The 21,656-nt window shown below is 39.9% G+C and overlaps 1 protein-coding gene across 2 annotated transcripts in view; it reads left to right on the forward strand.

Annotated features, from left to right (window-relative positions):
- The window catches only part of crppa (CDP-L-ribitol pyrophosphorylase A), a 151,522-nt gene that overhangs the window by 84,277 nt on the left and 45,589 nt on the right, over positions 1 to 21,656 (forward strand). Inside the window, exon 8 of one of the 2 annotated variants that reach the window (XM_076281235.1) lies at positions 17,831 to 17,920. The exons of the other annotated variant lie outside the window; for it this stretch is intronic. Within the exon in view, the coding sequence (XP_076137350.1) occupies positions 17,831 to 17,920 (90 nt within the window). The remainder of the gene's footprint in view (positions 1 to 17,830; positions 17,921 to 21,656) is intronic. 2 annotated transcript variants of the gene reach the window in all.

Genomic DNA, 21,656 nt, shown 5'->3' on the forward strand with positions numbered 1-21,656 from the left:
GGGATCACGCGACTTTAATTTGTATTTCTCCAGTGACGCTGCAACGACGCTGCAACAACCCAAACAACCGGCAGATGGCTCTTGTGAGCAGGTTGTCTCGTAAAAAGAAATGGAGCCTGGAAAACCCTACACAGACTTCACTACAGACTTTAGCAGACTGGTTTAGAAATAATTTAATAGCCAGAAATATGCCTGCCCTGCCCTATTAAAGAAATATTTGGTGAATCCCGCTTGCAGCCGTAGAAGAAACGCAGGACGAATGAAACATTCCGGTTTTCTCCGAGTGCAACGATGATAGACAGACATCATTTGTCTGGTCAATGTATTTTTATTGTGGTTTCAGACAAATACACAAAGACAGTAAACACAACTCCAGAAACAAACAAACACATAAATAAATAATAATTAAAAATTAAAAAATTAAAAAAACCATACATTACACAAAAAAAAGTCCACATAGTAGTTACAAAGTCATCTTGTACAACCGCTATTCAGAGGCAGGGTGCATTGTAAGTTGTTCCACATGTGAGACAAAGGTTGCCATACTACATCAAATTTCCCCATTGATCCATTCAGTGTGTATCTGATTTTTTCTATCTTAAGGAAAAACATGACATCACAGATCCATCTGCCAAAGGAAGGGGGTTGTTATTCTTCCAATTTAAAAGAATGAGTCGCCGAGCTAAGAAGGAGGAGTAGGCTATACAGTTTAGTTGTGACATTTGAAAAGGAAAGTCCTCTGATGGAACGCCAAAAAGTCCAATGAAAGGACAGGGGTCAACAGTTAAACCTGAAATCGCTGAGTATACTTCAAATATTGAGGACCAAAAAGCTGTTAAACTAGAACATGACCAAAACATGTGGTATAGAGTGGCAGGTGCCTGCTTACATCTGTCACAAATAGGGTCAACCCCTGGAAATATTTTAGATAGTTTAACCTTGGACATATGAAGCCTATGTACAATCTTAAACTGAATAAGACTATGCCTTGCACAAATGGAGGAAGAGTGAATTCTTTGAATCAAAGTCAAAGTCTGTTTTATTGTCAATTTCTTCACATGTCAAGACATACAAAGAGATCGAAATTACGTTTCCCACTATCCCATGTTGGAGACAAGACATATTTTACCAATTAGGTCCACAGACAAACATAACATTCAAGTAAACAATATAAAAAGTAAATAAGAAGGCACATACAATGAAGAAATAAGAGCAGCAAAATTTGGGTTGAAATTGTGCAATTGTGCATACAGTAGACAGTCAATATAATAGTGCAAAAGTCAGGCCAATAAATAAATGGCTGAGGTAGTTCTGTTTGACCTAAGTATGCAAGTGGCATAGTGGTGCAAGTTATGTAAGAGCAGCAGAAGTGTGTTCAGAAGTGTTTTCAGGACAACAGGACAACAACAACAAGTTGCAAAGTGTGCAAGTGTACAAGTGGAATAGTGCAAGTGGAGTAGTGCAAGGCAGCCATTGTGGGTCCAAAAGTCCAGGATGTTATGTAGCTGAGGGTGGAGGGGGGAGAGAGTTCAGCATCCTAACAGCCTGGTGTATGAAGCTGTTGGTGAGTCTGGTGGTGCGGGAGAGCAGGCTTCTGTACCTCTTCCCAGAGGGCAGTAGATCAAACAAATTATGAGCGGGGTGACTTGCATCACTCACAATTGTGGTCGCCTTGCGGGTGAGGTGGGAGGTGTAATGTCCTTCAGGGAGGGGAGTGAAGCACCAATAATCCTTCCAGCTGTGTTCACTATGCGCTGCAGGGCTTTCCTGTTGTATTCAGTGCAGCTTCCGCCCCACACAGCGATACAGCTGGAGAGGATGCTCTCAATGGTGCCTCGGTAGAATGTGGTCATGATGGCTGGTGGAGCACTTGCTCGCCTGAGTTTCCGCAGGAAGTACAGGCGGCGCTGAGCTTTCTTCGCCAGTGTTGGTGGTCCAATGATGGCAGACCATGGATTTTCAGTTATGTTGGCATCCATATCCTTTTCCCAGTTTTCTTTTATTATTGACAGTGAGGAACCCTCCATTTCAAATATCGCTGTATATAACCTTGACACTGTCCCCTTCGCATCAGGTGGGGTTTCAAGGATTGAATCAAGTCTAGATTTTGGTGGGAGTGAGGGAAATTGAGTGAGGTGATTCTGTATAAAATGTCTCACTTGTAGGTATCTGAAAGCCCATAATGTTTTCGGAACTGAGACCAGATTTTTAAGGAGTGAAGAACTACTGGGTTCTGACAGGTCTGGGGTGAAGGCAGGGGAACAGATGAACACAAAAGAGCTGAAAGTGAGATTGGACTGCAAGAATTAGATAAAATTTGTGACCAGCCAGGCAAATCCAGGGATGATCTATCCCACCGCCAGCACAATAAGCTTTTGATATTAGCAGCCCAGTAATAGATTTGAAAATTTGGTAGAGCCATCCCGCCCTGTATTTTAGGTCTTTGTAGAAACAATTTCCTGATCCTAGGTGTTTTGTTATTCCAAATAAAAGATGAAATAAGACTATCACGCTTTGTAAAGAAAGTTTTTGTAAGGAAATATGGGATGCACTAAAACAAAAATAAGAATTTCGGAAGGATATTCATTTTAATTATACTGATTCGCCCAGCCAAAAACAAGGGCATAGTGGACCAACGTGTGAGATCCTGTTTGGTACACTCTAGGAGTCGGGTAAAATTGGCCTTCAGAAGCTGAGAGTGGGACTTTGTAACACGCACACCAAGGTAATTAAATCTATTATTAGTCACTTTGAAAGGTAGTGAATGAAGTGAGGTCTGAGTGGCAGCTGTAGTAATTGGTAAGAGCTCGCTTTTTTCAAGATTGAGATTGTACCCTGAGAAACTGCCAAAGTCTTTAAGGATAGTGATGATATGCGGAATAGATACAAGAGGGTCAGATATATAGAGAAGGACATCATCAGCATACAATGAAATTTTGTGTTCCTGATTTGCTCTGAAAATCCCTTTGATATCTGTACACTGCCTAATGGTGGCTGCAAGGGGCTCCATTACCAGTGCAAAAAGCAGAGGAGAGAGTGGACAACCCTGTCTAGTCCTGCGCTGAAGAGGAAAGTATGGTGAATAAGTGTCATTAGTTCTGACGGAAGCTAGAGGTGAAGTGTACAACAATTTGACCCAAGAAATAAAAGTTTCTCCAAAACCAAACCGCTTAAGAACATAAAACAAATAATTCGACACGATCAAAAGCTTTCTCAGCGTCCAAAGCTAAAAGTGTTTCTTGGTGCTGAGAGGTGGACGACGTATAAAGGATATTGAATACACGCCTGACATTAAAAAATAAATGTCTATTTTTTATAAATCCACTTTGGTCTGATGACACAATGGTGGGCAAAACCGATTCAAGACAGAGAGCCAGCACTTTAGCCAATATCTTCACATCTACATTAAGAAGACTTATTGGGTGGTAAGAGGAACAATTGTGGGGGTCCTTGCCTTTCTTAAGAAGAAGGGATATTGATGCCTGGCGTAAAGTTGGGGGAAGACATTGAGAATCCAGACTATCATCAAACACAGCTTTGAGTAAGGGGGCTAATTTTGCTGAACACTTCTTATAAAATTCTGTAGGAAAGCCATCAGGGCCTGGACATTTCCCACTCTGCATGCATGCGATAGCTTTGTTTATTTCTTCTAAGGAGATAGGGCTATCCAAAGATTTCCTTAACTTTTCATCCACAGTAGGGATATCTAGGTCCTTAAAAAAAGTATCCATTAGACTCGGATCAGTGGGAGGCTCAGATGTATACAAATTAGAGTAAAAATCACAAAACTGTTTATTGATGTCTGTTGGGTCTGATAATAATCCTGACTCAATTTGATCGATGACATGACTAATGGAAGTATGTTTCAGACTGTAAGCAAGGCCTCTGCCTGGTTTCTCTCCATATTCATAGGACATATGTCTAGATTTTAACATAGCCCGTTCAGCCTGTCCAGTTGAAAGCATATCAAACTCAGCCTGGTGCAACATACGTTGTTTATAAAGCTCTGGGGTTGGGGCAGTAGCATACACTTTGTCCACCTCAGAGATAAGTTCAGAAAGTTTTGTTTGTCTGGCCATTCGCGCTTTGTGGATACTGCCATTGAAGGAGATAATCATCCCCCTCAGGTAGGCCTTAAGGGTCTCCCAAAGCAATGAAGGGGAGGTCTCATCATTTGAATTGGTTTCTAAGAATATGTCTACAGTATGTAAGTATTAACACAGGCAATAAATGACTCGTCGGACAAAAGAAGTGAATTGAGCCTCCATCTGAATCTATTAGGTCTATGGATGGGGAGAGTCAAAACTAATGTAACAGGGGCATGGTCAGATATCACTATACTATTGTAGTCACAGGCATTTACCAGAGGCAGTAGGGTTTTATGTATGAAGAAATAATCTATGTGTGAATAGGTGTGGTGCACAGGTGAAAAAAAAGAAAATTCCTTCTTTGTGGGGTAAAGGTATCTCCATGGGTCAGACATTGCACAACATTGTAAAAAGTCCTCTATGCATTCTGCCATTTTTGATCTAGCAACTATGCGAGTGGAAGATCTATCTAAGAAGGGGTTAATTACACAGTTACAATCACCAGCTAGTATAAGTTGATGAGTGTCTAAGTACGGTATACTTGACAGGAAGTTACTCATAAATTTAGAATCATCCCAATTTGGGGCATAAACACAAGCTAATGTCACAGGCAGACTGTAGAGTTTACCAACCACAATAATAGAGATGCACCGATAGATCGGCTGGTGACCGGAATCGGCCGATTTTCACGTGATCGGCCATGACCGTCGACCGGCCGGTCAGTCTGAGACATGCCGATTTTAGGCCGGTCAAATACACTCGTGCCCCGCAATTGTAACAACATCCAGCTGAGTTTGCAAAGTTTGAAGAAGCTAGCAACCAGGCCAACACTCAGGGCTGGATGTAAGGCAACAAAGAAAGCGCTAATAGGCTACTTAGTTTTTCTATGCAGCAAACGCTGTGCTTTGCCATTGGCCTACTGCATGGAATTTACTAAGCTGTCACTTCATATACGTAAACATCGCTCATGACCGCCCGTCACTGCCGCTAATTGCGTGCCCACAGCTGAACCACAAGCGCTGCTGAATGGAGATAACCGATTGCGACATTAAAAATAATCATAAGTTTAGCGATCATAGGCTACATAATAAGATGACAACAAGCAGCGACATAGCCCTAGTAGTTCTACTCCACTTAAAAAAAAAATACTCGAACTATTTACTGCACGTAGACTAGGGCTATGCCTTAAAATACCCTAGTCTAGCAGATTGAGAAGTGGATGTCGTGAAAGTGAACAAACGATAGCCTATTAGAAAGGCAAACAAACGTTAAAGTTGCTTTTGACATAGTAGCCTACAATGAAGAAAACTGGTGCTCTGAATACTGAATCAGCTGAAAGTTTCTATAGCCTAATTGATGCATTTAACCGGAATTTGGATTTAATTTTTTCACCACAAAACAGACGTGCACTGTTTTCATATGGTGGAGCACCTAATCGCTATTAGCACTTCTCCCCTGTGTTTGCGTGATAGCCTAGGCTACTACCACTTTTCCCTCACCCTCCCATAAATTCATCAATGCATATGAAAATATGTTTACATGGTAGCATGTTCAAATGTATCATGAAAATTGATCTTATATCTTTAGTTGGATATTGGATGTGAGAAGAATAAAATGGGTGTTCCATAACTTAACTTAATCCATAATTTGATACTGCAGCTGAAGTTAGACTTGAAGAAGAATCTGTCTGCTCACCGGTTCCATTTTTTTTACAGCCATTTCATTATTGATAAGTTGATTACATGTCTATATTAACATGTTCTATCAAAGAAAAGATAGAAAATAACTATTTGTGTGTGTGCTGTAAAATGGTTAGAAGAAATGAAATCGGAATCGGCTAAAATCGGTATCGGCAGGTCAAACTCTATGAAAAATCGGAAATCGGTATCGGCCCAGAAAATTGCAATCGGTGCATCTCTACACAATAACAAAACGCCCATTAGGGTCTGATTTGGTTTCAGATAGTACGAATGGTACTGATTTATTAATCAGAATCCCAGCACCCCTGGCCTTACCCTGAAAAGTGGAATGGTATACCTGTCCTACCCAGCCTCTCCTCAGGCTACTATAGTCAGACCCACATATATGAGTCTCAGTAAGGAAAGCTATGTCAGTTTTCAAGAGTTTAAGGTGAGCAAGGACTTTGGTACGCTTAATAGGATGGTTAAGTCCTTTCACGTTCCAATTGGTAAAATTTATTGACTGCCCACTCCCCCTATAGGGCGTATTTAAATTAGCCATATTTGGAAATGTAGATATTGAACAAGCATGACCATCTATTTTGTAACAGATGGCATCTATGGCTCAGGCAAAAGTAATAATCAAAGTAAAGTGCAACCATAAGTGGACAAAGTGAAAAGAAAAATAACAGAGAAAAAACAAAAAAGACACTTACCCCCCCACCCCCCAGCACTATCCCAAACAAAGTGCATAAGCCCCAAGAGGAAAATGCTCAAAATTACTAGCTTGGGTCTCTAACTTAACCTAAATTGACCCAAAGCTCAACAAGCAACCATAGAATAAAAATATATAGCAGTGCAAAATACCATGACTGCACACAGCACAATCAAATGGGGGGAAAAACTAAGCTAAGCTATACAATAAGGCTACCCCCAAGTCCAATGTTTAGGCTACAAAGTGCAGCCTTGCATTTTTATCTTCCTTTTTCGTTCAAAGCAAATAAAAACATTTTAGGGGGAAAAAATTAACCTGAATAACTCAAAGTCGACTCACTAATATGTTATGTCCACACCTGATCATGATGATGGAAGGATGTCCTCCTTTATGTAGGATACTGCCAGTCCTGGATTAGTAAAAGATTTCTCCTCATCTTTGAACGTGACACGAAATATGGCAGGAAAACCAAACTTGACATCCTTGTTACCTTTAAGGAGCTGCTTCGCCTCGGTAAAAGCAGCTCGCTTCTTGGCTACTTCTGGTGCAAAATCGGGAAAGATGTGCACGCGCTTCTCCTTGTAAAACAGCTGCGTCTTTTGACTTGAAAGGCGGAGGATGCGATCCTTCACGTCCCCATGATGTACTCGAATTATGAACGGCCTTGGCCTCTCACCTTCTCGAGGTTTTGGTGCCAGTGAACGATGGCCACGGTCAAGACGTGGTGTGTCTTCCAGGTCCAATATCTCCTTCAATACAGCTGCACAGAATTGCCGCGGGTTGTTCCCTTCTTTACCCTCCTCTATTCCAATTAGGCGGATATTCTGACGACGGCTACGGCTTTCCAAGTCCCTTCTTGCTAGTAGTCGAGTTAGCTGACTTGTGCGTGCGATTAGCCATTGTTTTTAAACTAAACGAAATGCCCTGCAGATGCGTTATATCTTCGTCTAAGTGACTCGACTGAAGTTATAAGAGTTTAGGAAGATGAATTGATATATTTATTTGTATTCTGCACGCTCAAAAAAAGATTAAATTAAAAGTTGCATATAGAGCTCAGGACCTCGCAGCCTTACATGTCGAACGTCAGCCGGAAGTCCAGACAGACATCATTTGGACAAAATATAGAGCATATTAACCTCCGTTGCTCAGCCAAATGCATTCCTGTTACGTCCTGTTATCACAGAGTTACAGGCGATAAACGATTCGATGGTCACAAGTTTCCTTCATTAGCGGTTTATTTTTTTGATTAGGCTATTAAAGACTGTTTTTTCATTTAAAGGTTTGACTTAATGCTTTTTCAGTAGAGCATTTAGTGCTCTCCCCAATCCCAGACGTTCACATTGCATGTTTGTTTGTAATGGATGCAGGATGAATGAAACAAAACACATGTTCGACTTCTCCTTAAATAACTCTTGAACGGCTTTGTTCAGAGCTATACATGCAACTGTATTTGACAGAGGACAGATGTATGTATGTCGCATAGGCTACTCAATATTATTTACTATTTCACACGCATTATAGCGACCCCCACTCACTAGGGTTAGGTGGAAGGTGTTAGCCAATTGTAGCCTACAGTGGACTAGGGCTGTCAAAATTGATCAAAAATGTGTAATTTTCCCTCTAAAATAAACACATGTATTCCAATATATTGGAATGTCTAGGCTATATTATTTGCGCATTATGTCAATGGCGTGCATCACGTCATCTGTTTTTAACTTTTTGGAAACTTTTGAATCAACTGAAAGAAGATAAATATTTTTCGTTAGTTTTGGAAGTTTATTTTTACGTAGCCTACAATGGCCAGTTCCAACAAAGCCGAAATTACTCCTTTTGAAACAATGAGTGAGCAGGCTGCCCATTTGTATGGTTATTGCTTGACAGGGGATCCCAAGCAGCTTTCAGCCATAAGGCTACTTTGAGAACATTTCCTAATTCACCCGACACTGATATTCAAAATGTTCCATTGTGTAAATGTAACTATTTCGGCATAGCCTATAAGCAGTTTAATTAAATGTAATGTTAGTTGTAAACAAACGGGCTACTTGGTGAGGCTTGGCCTCACAGATGCACTCGTGCCTTAGATGGCAAGAAAAATTTTCACGATATACACTATAGGCCTAGCCTATTAACTGACCGCCTGATTCACGTTGGCTGGGGGCAGGGGGGGCCATCAGACATTTGTGCCCAGGGGTCTATGAATTGTTAATCCGGCCCTGTCCCCAACAAATCTCACCTTTCCACCTCTGGGACAGCTAAAAAGAAGTTGAGAGGACTCCTAACTCACTAAGACCTATTCACAAACCTTTTTTGTGGCATTTCATGTCGCGATGTTTTGAAATCCTATGCGGCTACAGGAGCTGCCAATCGCGAGGAAGCAATTTTGCATTGTAGGCATAACTAACAATAACGCGACCAACAACAACCAAAACTAGGCTACTCATTGTCAACATGTTTAAATAAATGTAACGTTATTGTGAATTCAAACGTTCTCCTCTTTGCAAACGTAGGCATAGGCATAGTGACAGATTAATTTAATAATGTTACAAAGATACTGCATCAATCCGTATGTTTCATTAGGCTACTAGGCTATTTGTTTTGCCTTACTCTTGATTCATTTAGGCTAGACGTTTTTATTCAGTTATTCATCATCTTCCGTGCTTGTGTAGCGCACGCATTCTCAGACCTGTCACCTGTCACTCATCATCGTAAGGGAGGTGTTTGGAATCATTTCCGCGTTACAATCACCAGCCAATCAAGGTGGTCACTTCAGTCAAGCTCGTGCATGAGTAATGACGTCATCCATAACAACGAAGACTCACTCTTAGTTTAGGAGTTGTCATTTTTCCTTAATAAGAGTAGGTCTGAAAGGTTTTGTGAATAACTTAATAAGAGAAATTCCTAGCTAAAATCTTTTATTGCTATTTAGGAGTACTCCTAGTGGTAGGACAAAAGGCTTTGTGAATATGGCCCCTGGTGTCTAGCCCATTTACACAAAATAATGGTTGAATATTACTGATGATATTTAAGTGTTATTTAAGAACATGCAGTGCGCGTAGGGCACCAAAAACATCTTGCTCGTAAAAAATCATCATAGCCTACCGCATATTGTGGCGGGTCTGTTATTTAGCCTACTTACTGTAGGCTGCACAAACCACAGGCCTTTATTTTGGGCAAGGCAGGCCTTTATTTAATAAGGCTTCTGTTGAAGAATTTTAAAGCCTGCGCTAACAGTAGCCTAATCCTCCTGCACCCGCTACCACAGCTGTGTGAGCGTGTCCCTGGATAGTGTGACATGCTCACGCATTATGTATCCTTCTTGCAAACTTGACCTATAGCGCAACCATTTACGTCTTCATAAAATAACCACTTGCCAGATATGCCTTCATAGCTTTGGGCTTCATTCAGCATTTTGTTCTTCCACTGGAAATTATTCTTGTACATTTGCTGCCTGCTGCATCCTTTCTGTTTTTATTGTTTAGAAAACGTTTGAGGTCTTGAGTTAATGCATTAAACATTGTTTGCTGGTAACCCGCCACAAATAGCTTACAGATTCTTGCGTGCGTACATTCTCTATTCTCTCCAAAATGTGCCCTTTCACGTCGTACCGTTCACGTTTCCCTTGAATTTCCCCTGGGGATCAATAAAGTATCTATCTATCTATCTATCTATCTATCCTTTCTATAGACTGGCCAAGTGCGTATTTCTGCGGCATAAAGCAGATGTATTTGTTTACTGTACAGAAAAATAATTGACTACATTGCAGTCAAGAAGTAGGGCAAATTAATTTACGAAACCAAAACGTGGGTCATAGTTGTCTAAGCCTCTATTGCGTAGCCTGTTAAAAACGTCACTAGATAGTATTAAATCGCCAACAACATTGTTTTCTGCAGAAGCCTAGGCTACAGATTAGTTCTGAACAGTTATTTCTCTACTGGCTCAATTATGAAAAAGGGGTTTTCTCTTCCTCCTCCGCAAATTAAGCAGGTAGTTCAGAGGCGTTAGAATAAATTAGCGTTTGCAATTGACTACGTTGTGATAAGTAGGCTACGTTGTGATAAGTAGGCTATAACACTAAGTTAACTTGAATGCATCAATTTTGAACAAAGTTGTGTAGGCTACACTGCGCCAGTTGTAGTCTGCATGAACAGTTCTTGAAGACACTGTTTTGATTTGCGTAGGGGAGGTGCGGGCTGAAGCCAACCTGTTTGAGGGAGAGCGGTGCAAGGAGAGAATGTGTGCTCTGTCCTGCATATCTCTACAATGAAATAATGTGTCTAGGCTATCACTGCAGTGCATGCCTATGGAAACAATACATCAATTTATTAGAGATATCAAGAGTAACTGTAACGAATTACTGAAATTTGTACTTTGTAACACGTTACCCTCAACACTGACAATAACGTAGACAGCAAATTAAGATATTTTTTCGTTTTGTGGAGCAGCACCGGTAGGCTATCAAAAGCAGATTTCGATTTTCGTTACCACTGTGTAGCCAAGCCTTATGCCATACCCAAGTAGCCTAAATCGAGGTAATTTTTAATTATGCATGATTTATTTTGTAAACTAGAAAAGCAATTCCAAGGAGTTACCAGTGCATGAATGTGCAGAAAAATGTGATGTAAAATATCATATATAGTTAAAACAGATAAGGCATTGATGGTGTTGCTAGCAGGGGCGGAGCTTGAGGGGGTGCGGGGGGTGCGGCACGCCCCCGGTCCGGTCCGGGTAAGGTGGGACGGGCCTCTCCCACGGCACAAGGCCGGAGGAGCTAAGATCATGCAAACGGTTTCTTTTCAATCATTTTCATCAGAGTGGGACGTATTAGGCTTATAGGTTGCCCCATTATTGTTGTTTTATTATTAGGGGTCATGTAGCCTAATGTTTTTGTTGTTGTTCTCTTGGTTACACTTCATGTATGTTCGATGGACTTCAAAATGACATAGTTGCTCTCCGTGGCGCTGACGCTTGTAAGACCCGCTGTTGCGGGCATGTGTAGCCTATGTTGTAAATTTATGTTATGATGAGTTTAATAAAGGGCCCGGTCATGTGCCCCGCCCCCGGCCCGGCTCTGACTTGTTCCGCCACTGGTTGCTAGGGTAGACATAGTAGTTGCTATGCTAAATAAAGTGGTTGCTATTGTGGTTGCTAGGGTAATCATTTTGGTTACTATGGTGTTTGCTAAGTTGACATTATGGTAGTGGTTGCTAGGTTGTTGCTAGGGTAATCATGATGGTTGCTAGATTGGCATTATTGTAGTGGTTGCTAGGTTTTTGCTAGGGTAAATGGGATAGTTGTTAGGTTGTTGCTATGGTAGAAATGGTGTTGGTATGTTAAACATAGTGGTTGCTATGATGGTGGCTAGGTTGACATGGTAATGGTTGCTAGGTTGTCACTAGGGTTATTGAGATGGTTGCTAGGGAGTTGCTAGTTAATTATAGTGCTTACTATGCCATGTAAAGTAGTTGCTATGTTGGTTGCTAGAATAATCATGTTAGTTGCTACAGAGGTTGCTAGGTAGGGTTTAGGGCTAACCCTAGGATAGATGGTTTAATGGATGTTGATAGACAGATAGTTTAATGGTCTTTACACACACAGAACCCTGGCAGCATATCACCCCCATCCTCGTAAAGCAAACTTTTTAAAGCAAGCTTAAGGGCCAACTCACTATGCCTGGCTCGAGAGACTCGGAGTATGTCAGTAACTGTAAATAGCTAAGTGCTGTGAACAACAGCAGTTTACCTTAGTCAAATATTATCAGTTCAGAGGTCATGTAGAAAGAGATCCCCAACTCCAGCCCTTGAGTTATAGTGATGACATTGAGCATTACCTCATTACAATTGAGAGGGTAGCAGTGGCGTGTTAGTGGCCGATAACTGACTGGGCAGTCAGGCTAGCGCCTCTCCTGACAGGCAAGGCTGTGGCTGCATACGTCAGTATGGACCAGGAAAATTCCCTGGATTATCGGCAATTGAAGGAGGCGATTGGCAATATCAGCAATTAAAGATGAGACCCCCAAGTAGCTGTATGTGCATCGACAGGACCTTTACCAAAAATGGGTACAGCCACAACACCACAGCAAAGAGGAGATTGGGGAAATTATAATTCTTGAGCAGTTCCTCCATCTCCAGAGCTCCAGGTGTGGATACGGGAACCCTGCCTCTGCTGCTGATGCCCCTGCATTGGCAGATGTCTTTGTGTCGGCTCGTCCCAATACCCTGCCCTGGACGTATGCCAAATGGAAGAGGAGCAGAGAGTCCAACAGACCCCACTATCAACCATGTTCCGGGGAAGAATAACACCACTTCCTCTCCCATCTGCCGGTGTGAGACCAGAGGTGGGGGTGTGTGTGATGGTCGAGTCACGACCACACATGACTGGTGCCCTGTTGGCACTCGTCTGTCCTCCATATCAGAGCTAGTGAGCGAAGCGTGAGCGAGCAAGGAGCGGAGCGGATGGAATTTTGTTGTGTATGTAGGGAGGGGGGGGGGGGGGCAGTGTGCAGCAAGTATGTAGAGGAGGCTTACTGTAGCAAGCAGTGTGCTGTATGTATGTGTGGTGATGACAGTGATGATGTAAGTGTGTGTGTGTTTTTTTGTGTGTGTGTTGGGCATGGGGGTGGGGGTTGGGGGGGGGGGGCAGAAAGGCTAGGCAATCAAGGACATGGGTAGATAGATGGAGGAGAAATCAAAAATAAGAAATAAAAAGTTCTATTGAGATGTGCAAAAGTTGGAGAAAGTCACATGTGTGTGTGTGTGTTTTGACGTGTGATGAAATAAGAAAATAAATAAAAGGTCTGTAGCATAGGGAGAGGGATGTAAAAGTGCTAAAAGTCATGTAGGTGTGTGTGTATGTGTGTGTGTGGGGGGGGGGGGGTCATGAGTGCTGAGGAGTGAATGTGTGCAAAGTCAGTATAGTGTGAGTTCAGAGTTCGGATGGCCTGGGGATAAAAACTTCTCCTGAGTCTCTCAGTTCTGGCTTTGTGACTACATAGGCGTCTTCTTGATTTCAGCGGTAGGAATAATCTATTGTTAGGATGAGAAGAGTCCTTCCGGATCTTTTCGGCTCTTAGGAGTATTCTTCTGGAATAGATATCTTGTAGAGCAGGGAGTTGAGTTCTTATAGTACGTTCAGCTGAGCGCACTACTCTCTGCAGAGTACTACAATCTACTGTAACTGTGGAGTTCCCATACCAGGTGATGATGCTACCAGTTAGAACACTCTCAACCGCTGAAGTGTAGAAGGCTACATGATGGATGTAGAAACTTTAAATTTCCTTAGCTGACGAAGGAAGTAGAGTCGTTGTCTGGACTTCTTCAGAACATTTAGTTCACTAAATAATTTAGAAAGGAAACTGAAAGTCATATAGTAGAGGTCCTGGGTAAGATTTGTATGCACTTCATTTAGCGGAAAATATCTCAATTGTTATAGACTAATATGACCCCATTGAACAACGTGGGATGTGTGCCAAAATCTCTACCCGGGACGAAAGTCCTGAAAATGACACTATTATCACACTACAGGTGAATGGGACTTTTTTCCCCTTTATATATATCCCCATATATTTCTACCAGATTAATCTTCATATTAAGAGAAATATTTTTTGTATTACACTTTGCCTAAAAAATAAAATAAAATATGCAAATGAGGCAATATCTCATTAAATATAAGTGACATGCACTCAGGACCTTAAGATGCTTCTACTACTTGATTGGAGTCCACATGTGCCTAATTAACTGGACATTATTAGAAAAGGTACACATCTCTTTATATAAGGTCTCACAGTTGATGGTGTATGTCAGAGTGAAAACCAAGCTCTGAGGTTGAAGAATTGTCCCTAGACCTGTGAGACAGGGTTGTGTGAAGACACAGATCTGGGGAAGGATACAATAACATTTTTTGCAGCATTGGAAGTGCCCAAGAGCACAGTAGCCTCCATCATTCTCAAATGGAAAAGTTTGGAACAACCAACAGTCTTCCTAAATCTGGCCGCTCAGCCAAACTGAGTAATCCAGACAAGTAACCAAGGACATGGTCACTATGAATGAGATCCAGAGTTCCTTAGAGAAGATGAGAGAAGTGTAAAGAAGGACAAACATCATTTTTAATTTGTGATTTATTCAAAACCACCACGCAATATTTATATAAATCAAGTACATTGAGAGGGAAACAGAAGGAACTATACAGTTAAGGCGAGACACTACAGGTGAATAGGGTAAAATGTTTAACAAGCAGATATCACTATGAAACTTACCCAGTTGATTACTTACATTAATATGAGAAAAAAATGTATTACAAGTTTTCTGTAATTTAATGTTTACATATGCAAAATAGGCACTATCTCATTAAATATGCGCTAATTTGCATACATTTTAAAACAAGAAACCTGAGCATTGGATACAGCCAGGTTCAAAATTATGTTTTCATTGTGTTCAGATAATAGATGTTGAAAAATGTACAGAGGGATTTATGAATATCTACTTTAGTTATCCTGTAAATCAGAATATAATGTCAATAGCCCTAAAAAATCGATTTTTGCCATGTTTTTAGGCATAAAATGTCATGTAAGTCAGGCTAGGAATAATATATCAACAAACCCCTCTGTAAATATCTTCGAAATATAGTTAGGCATAAGTCTAGAAAGTTTGGTGTATGTAAGTGCTTCTGAAGTGGAGTTTCCTTACTCAGCCTTGAAAGACAGCCAATGAGATTCCGTTCTCAGCCTAGACTCGTCTTTGAACTTTCGCGATTGGTTCCTGATACAAAGGAAGTGTCCATATATGGATGACATAGCGTGATTCAGGAAAAACAGAGCTTTGCAACGGTACCACACACGATATGTTTTGGGTCACAGTCGCGGGAGTTTTGTTGTAGTAGTGTGATAGAATACATGCTAAGGTAACAGACTAGCTCAAAATCTCGAAATTGACCAGTGCATGAAAAAACGATGTTTTCACCTGCCGTGTCTCGCCTTAAGAACAAAAGTATTCGGTAACACTTTATAATAACAACACACAATTCATAATTAAGTATTTGCTACTTAATTAAGTATTTGCTACTTAATAGTTAATGGTTTGTTCATCATTTGTAATTTATTGTTCATACATAATTTATCATCAGTAAAGCATTTGTTAACACAGTTATAAACGGTTTCTTCATTGTTAATAAGCCTATATCTAAAATATTGTTGTTCAACCCAGCCGCTGAGTAAAATGGGGTCCAACACAGCATTGGGTTATCTTAACCAAGCAACTGGGTTGAAATTTAACCAATATGTTGGGTTATGTTGACACAACTGTTTAGTTAAAGTTACTTAATGTTTGGGTTATGTAACCAAATCCCCCAAAACTACTGGTTGATTTTTAAAATACTCTGCTTGTACAAACTTTTAATAACTCAAGGTTTGTATTTAGCCTACTTACTTGAAAGTCACACCTTCTGCTTTAGGCCTGATATAAACAGTGTATATATTAAATGGCCATCAAAAGCCATGCAATGAAATAAAACAGTTCGACACAATTATTTATTTGATAATTTTCTTTATTTTTGAATAGATAGCCTAGTATAAAATGCATGTGATACTTCCATGAAGGCAGGCAGATTCCAAAGTCCGTTTTGAGGGTCAGCCCTGTCAATCAAACAAAAAAAGAGTGCATTTTAATCACTGTTAGCCTAGTTACAGAATTTATATCAAGACTTGCATGAACCATTACCAGTGAATGATATTGACAGACATAAAAATCCACCAGGAGACAAATTATTAGTGCAACACACTCGGAAACCATGACCACCTAATATTATGGAGTTTTTTTTAAACATAATACCGGTAATAGCCTACAAAACGTGCGTTTATGTCAAATGAGCTTGATAACAACATTACCATTAGCCTAACATTAGGCTGACAAACATAAGTTCAGCAGTGCTAACCTTAGCTAGCTAATGTTAACACATTATTCAATTAGTGAATCCAAGTTAATGTTACCACCAAGAACCACCCAGTAAGTTACATGGCTATAATATGAGGCTACCCTGAATGATTTAATATGATGTTGTTTGGCATGATTATTATCGTAAGTTACGTGTTGTGAAGAGACTACTTCGACTGTGTTAGCTAGTTGACAAACGTTAGCCACGAAGCATATTTAATTAGCATAAAGTTTTCAAGTCTGCTAACGTTACCTACCAGCTGCTGGTATGCAAATTGTAGTTTGTTGTAAAAGTTCGTTTTGTTTCTGTTCAGCAGTTCCTACCCAGTGAATACAGAACTATGTTTTTATGAGTCTGTATTTGTGTAGATTTAACATTAACAGTAGCTAATATTAGTGGAATGACACCTGCTAACCTGCTTGAAGCTGAACGAAAAATATTCCTTGATATCACGAAGGGTATGTCTCTGGGTGGACTTTTAAAATCCGTCTGGATAAAAATAAATAAATAAATAAATAAAAGCAGATACATACCTTCCGAAATCACCTGATTTCCATTGCATGTTGACAGCTGCTGGACTTGACGGTTGAAAGAATGCCTGCCTGACGATTTTTTTTTTCTCAACCTTCAAATAACTATGCAGCTGTGTTGAAGTCACCCTGGTGCTGGGTAGTGTACTCCACGTCAGGTGGGGGACAGGAGGGAGCACAGCCCTAAACTATCAACCCAGCAGTGATAAACTATCAACCCAGCAAACTGGGTTACAGAAATGACCCAATATGAGTAAAAACAACCAAACAAAATGACCCAACAGCCTCAAGCCAGCGTTTGGGTTGAAAAAATAACCCAGCATTTTTTAGAGTGTACTTAATAAATGATGCAATAATATGTTTTAAGTAATACTTCCATTATTAATAGTTGTTACATACACATGCACTAATGATTAGTTAGGGTGAGGATACATATTTTATAAACCACTTCCTAATACTATAATTCATGATTAACTCAGGAGTTACAAGTGGTTAGTTAATGATATTTTGTGAGCTCATCTAAAGTGAGGATGTTTTATGCCTTTCTGTGAGTTCGTTCATTCACTCATTCATTCATTAATGCACTGCGTTAAACCACTGGTTTAATTGTACTTGTTATGGGCACAGATATTTCTCTATATCTACCCATCTTTGCAGTATGTTTCACTTAGTATTCATTACTAATAAAGGTGCAGAGGCCTGAATAATATATAATTAATATAAACTGCTAATATAAATGAGTAATATACGTATTGAAACAAGTATAGCTTAAGTTTTTTCACTGTATGGCATTTGGGTTTAGGCCCAAATCAATTATTTCAATGTGATTTTCTGTATGCCAATGTGTGACTGCAAATCCACTTTGCAGATGTAGTTCTCTTTTGCTATCAACAGGTGAACAGCCCTAAATCTGTAGAGATTGAGGAATTTATGAAAATGTGTGAAGAAACCAAGGATGTTCTGTATCCATTTGTCATTCTTTGGGTAGGTACATAAGCAATTGAAGCAAAACCATACTCAACCATGACCAATCTCATAAAGGTGTAGTCCAGTATACTTTTTGTTAAACTATTTCATCCAGAAATGGGTGGAGGAGAAGGGTGTTTTATATTATATTTATTTATAAGAAAAATCACCTCAAAGACCCAGTCCGCAGTTTGTGGGTCTTTGAGGTGATTTTTCAGACTGATGTAATGATATCGTAATGGCCAAAACATAAGATTTTTTCTCGAAAATAAAGACATTTCTAAATGACCCCAAACTTTTAAACAGTGGTACGCATTTCATAATTTCCTAATTTTTGAGATACACTACCGTTCAAAAGTTTGGGGTCACTTAGAAAGGTACTTGTTTTCATAATTAATGTTGTAGAAAGAAATGGCTGATCTTTAATCTCATTATTTTTTACTCGTATGATAGAAGGGTAGCCTTGGGTCTTACATTTTCCTTTTTTTGAGGCACTGCCTCTGTTATGACGCTCCTGTTCCTATACACTTAACTGATTAATTAAGTTTGGGAGAAAAGAGATAAAAGCCCGCCTACACTGAAAACTGATTGGTTGATTTAGCGAAACAGGCCAATGAGGATGCTCTCTGTCTTGGATGCGCTCAGGCACACACGCACCACCAGCTCTCTCTCTCTCTCCCGTCGTGTGCGCGCTACACTCAAATGCACGCGGTCTCGCATGCGCGCTCTTGATTGCTCACTCTAGATTCCGGGAGATTTTATCTAATTTGCAGGCGTCGGCACAGTAAATGGAAAGTGAATGGGAATGGCTAGTGATGTTCGCTAGCTAGGTAGCAGCTAAGGACTTTGGTTAAACTTGTATACTGTTGCAAACTAACCTGAAATAACACACGTTCAGCAACTTTGTTGTAGTCTACTAGTTCTAGCAAAACTATGTTAGTTAGTTTATCAACTGTTTCTGGGTCTAGAGCCTTTGAGAACGAGTGGCTGTGCACAAGAGCTTTGCTGAGACAGTGACAGATCATGAACAGTTATTTTTATATTTTATTTCGTTGGAAAATACAATTTCAATGTCGGAATGTTAGGAAGACATGTGTCTTGTAGAAAATGGGTTAATTTCTTACATTGCTGAATGTAAGAAATGTGTCCTCCTCCCCAGAGCATTTTTTATTTGTTTGATGTGATTTCCTGTATTCTGGTGCATTTGGGGGATGGCCAATACTAAATTCAATCAGATTCATAGCCTACATCCTGATTTGTTGATATTGAGGAAATGATTCCATGCAATGGCTTGGGCTTCAGGGCCCCCTGACCCCTTGGGCCCCTGGGCCTGGACCGGTAGGCCCGTGCAGTAATCCATCCCTGTGTACATGGAGAGTTGACCTATGTATATGTAAATGAGGATTTCTAAGCCAATAGGTTTGCTTCGAATTGGTAGTGGTGGTGGTGGTGGTGGTAATTAACTCATTGAATGCCAAGCTGTTTTCAGGAGCTTTGTTCTAGAGTGCCAGCAATCTAGACCATTGTTGATGTTTTTTGTACAGCCACAGCATATTCTGTGTTATAGCTATGAACACATACAATGGCTCGTTTAAAAGGTGACTCTTTAAGCTCTCGGTGGGTGCAAACCGTGTATTTCTACACACCTCGGTTCCTGAGAAATCGCAAGCTAAACAGTGGCTAGTTTTCATCAAAATCGCAGTTTTTTTGTAGAAATGGAGATATAACGTCTTTCATGAAATATGAAGTGTTGCCTGTTACTTACTTGTGTAAACTTTCCGGGAAGTGATCAGCGAGACCTGGCGAGACTGCCACCTAGTGATAGACCCACGAACATGGCCTGGTTTTGACCTGACGTGCATGCGTCACTGATTCGACCCAAAGCGGCAACCGAGTTATGATAAAATGTCCAGATAAAATGTCCAGATTGTGCGTTTTCATGAGTTTTCGATCGTCATATATTTCATTTCCATTAATCACAGAGTTCCCAAAATCACATATAAGGTGTGTAAGTGTCTAGTTTCGTAATTTAAAAAAAGAAAGCTAAAAACATATTATTAGGTTTTTGGCACTCAATGCATGGGAAGGAAAAACTTAATATTACGTTTTTGGCACTCAATGAGTTAAACATTAATGGGGCCGCATTTATGAATGGGAAATGTTGATTTTGTTAACAAACAACTGAAAATGGTACACAGTGGATCTTTAAACCCAGAAAGACGGTGCAAACATTCTGACAACACATACAAATGGAATTCTTTGGGGTTGTATAGGGTATTGTTATGCCTGGATGTTAAAATGCCTATGGGGCATATAGCTGCGTAACTAGTTAACTTAAAGTAAAAGAAAAAAATCAACACAAACAAGGAAGTAAACTAGGAATTACCAGTGCATGAAAATGCAAAACATATATTAACATAAAATTAGAGCTTGATCATCTGGAGACTTCGCTCACTGTCATGCACAACTGACAGACGGAGGAAGTCATTTGTCCCCAGGGTCACTGAACTGTTCAATGCTTCACTTTAGGGTAGAGGAGAGATAGACTTCTCTGCATAGTCTGTCTGCCTCTCCACCTTCTCCATGTTTGTGTATGTACTGTCCACTAGCATACTGTTTTACATGCTATATTAGCACATATGCATATCCCCTCCCTCCCTCCCACAGCCTGGATTGTGGCCACACTTAATACTTTTTTATTCAATACTTAATCAATGGCTGCAACCCTATTACTTCAACCTATTTTTGCACTGATATAGTTTTTATATTACTTGTCTACATTATTCTCTTATATGTGTCCATATTTATTTTATGCTAGTCTCTAGACTTTATTCTTGCACTGTTGGACTTACTTATTTGCACCATCACCATGACCTTACCATGCATATGGAACTACGGGCTCAGTCCCTGCCCTATCATTGCAAGAGCCTCATACTTGATCATCTTTAAGCACACTATGTGGATATTTTATTTAGTTTTTTAGTATTTTTACAGTGCATGAAAATGCACTGTACTGTTCTTCCTAGGCTTCTTATTACAGTGCATGAAAAACAACTTATGTTTCTTATTATTATTATTCCGCTTACCACTTTTTCCATACAAAATTTCTCTTGAACAGTTTAACTTAGAAACTTCATTCAAACTTTGTAATGTAGGTCTTCAAACAGATCGGGTTGCTATGTCTTTTCAACTTTTATACTTTTATGCTTTTTAAACTATTAAAGAAAAACTTTTTAAAAATCCCCATAAACTTAACATTGCCGATTGTGACATCATAATACGGCCGTTAAGCAATTAGAATCGTATGGCAGGTTTTCAGGCCACCTGCAGCCTCAGGCTTTAAGCATACAATCTGGGTCAATTAAGACTACACATCCTATTCAACTGTTTCCTCTGCCCAAAACTGTTTCAAAATAAAAGTCCTCACTACAATAATCCACTGTTAAACAATGTAACCCATTAAACTACTGAACTTTTTACATTCAACTTTTAAACGGTCTATTTTTAAACTATCATTAAACTATCTATCTATTAAACTAGCTGTCTATCAACAACTTTTAAACTATCTACATTCAACTTTTAAACTTTTAAACTATATATATATATAACTTGTCATCAACTATGTTAACACTTTTCATCAACTATGACTCCTACCCACTGTAGCTAGTTAGCATGGTTAGCAAAGTTAGCATGTTAACATTGCTAACATTATTAGCATTTTTAGCAAAACTGCTAAAAATGATTAGCTAGGTTA

Source organism: Alosa pseudoharengus, unplaced genomic scaffold (genome assembly GCF_046254945.1).
Source record: "Alosa pseudoharengus isolate Yale_2024_CS ecotype anadromous, Long Island Sound unplaced genomic scaffold, YU_APseudo_1.1 YU_APseudo_1.1_scf_12, whole genome shotgun sequence".
NCBI lineage: Eukaryota > Metazoa > Chordata > Actinopteri > Clupeiformes > Clupeidae > Alosa > Alosa pseudoharengus.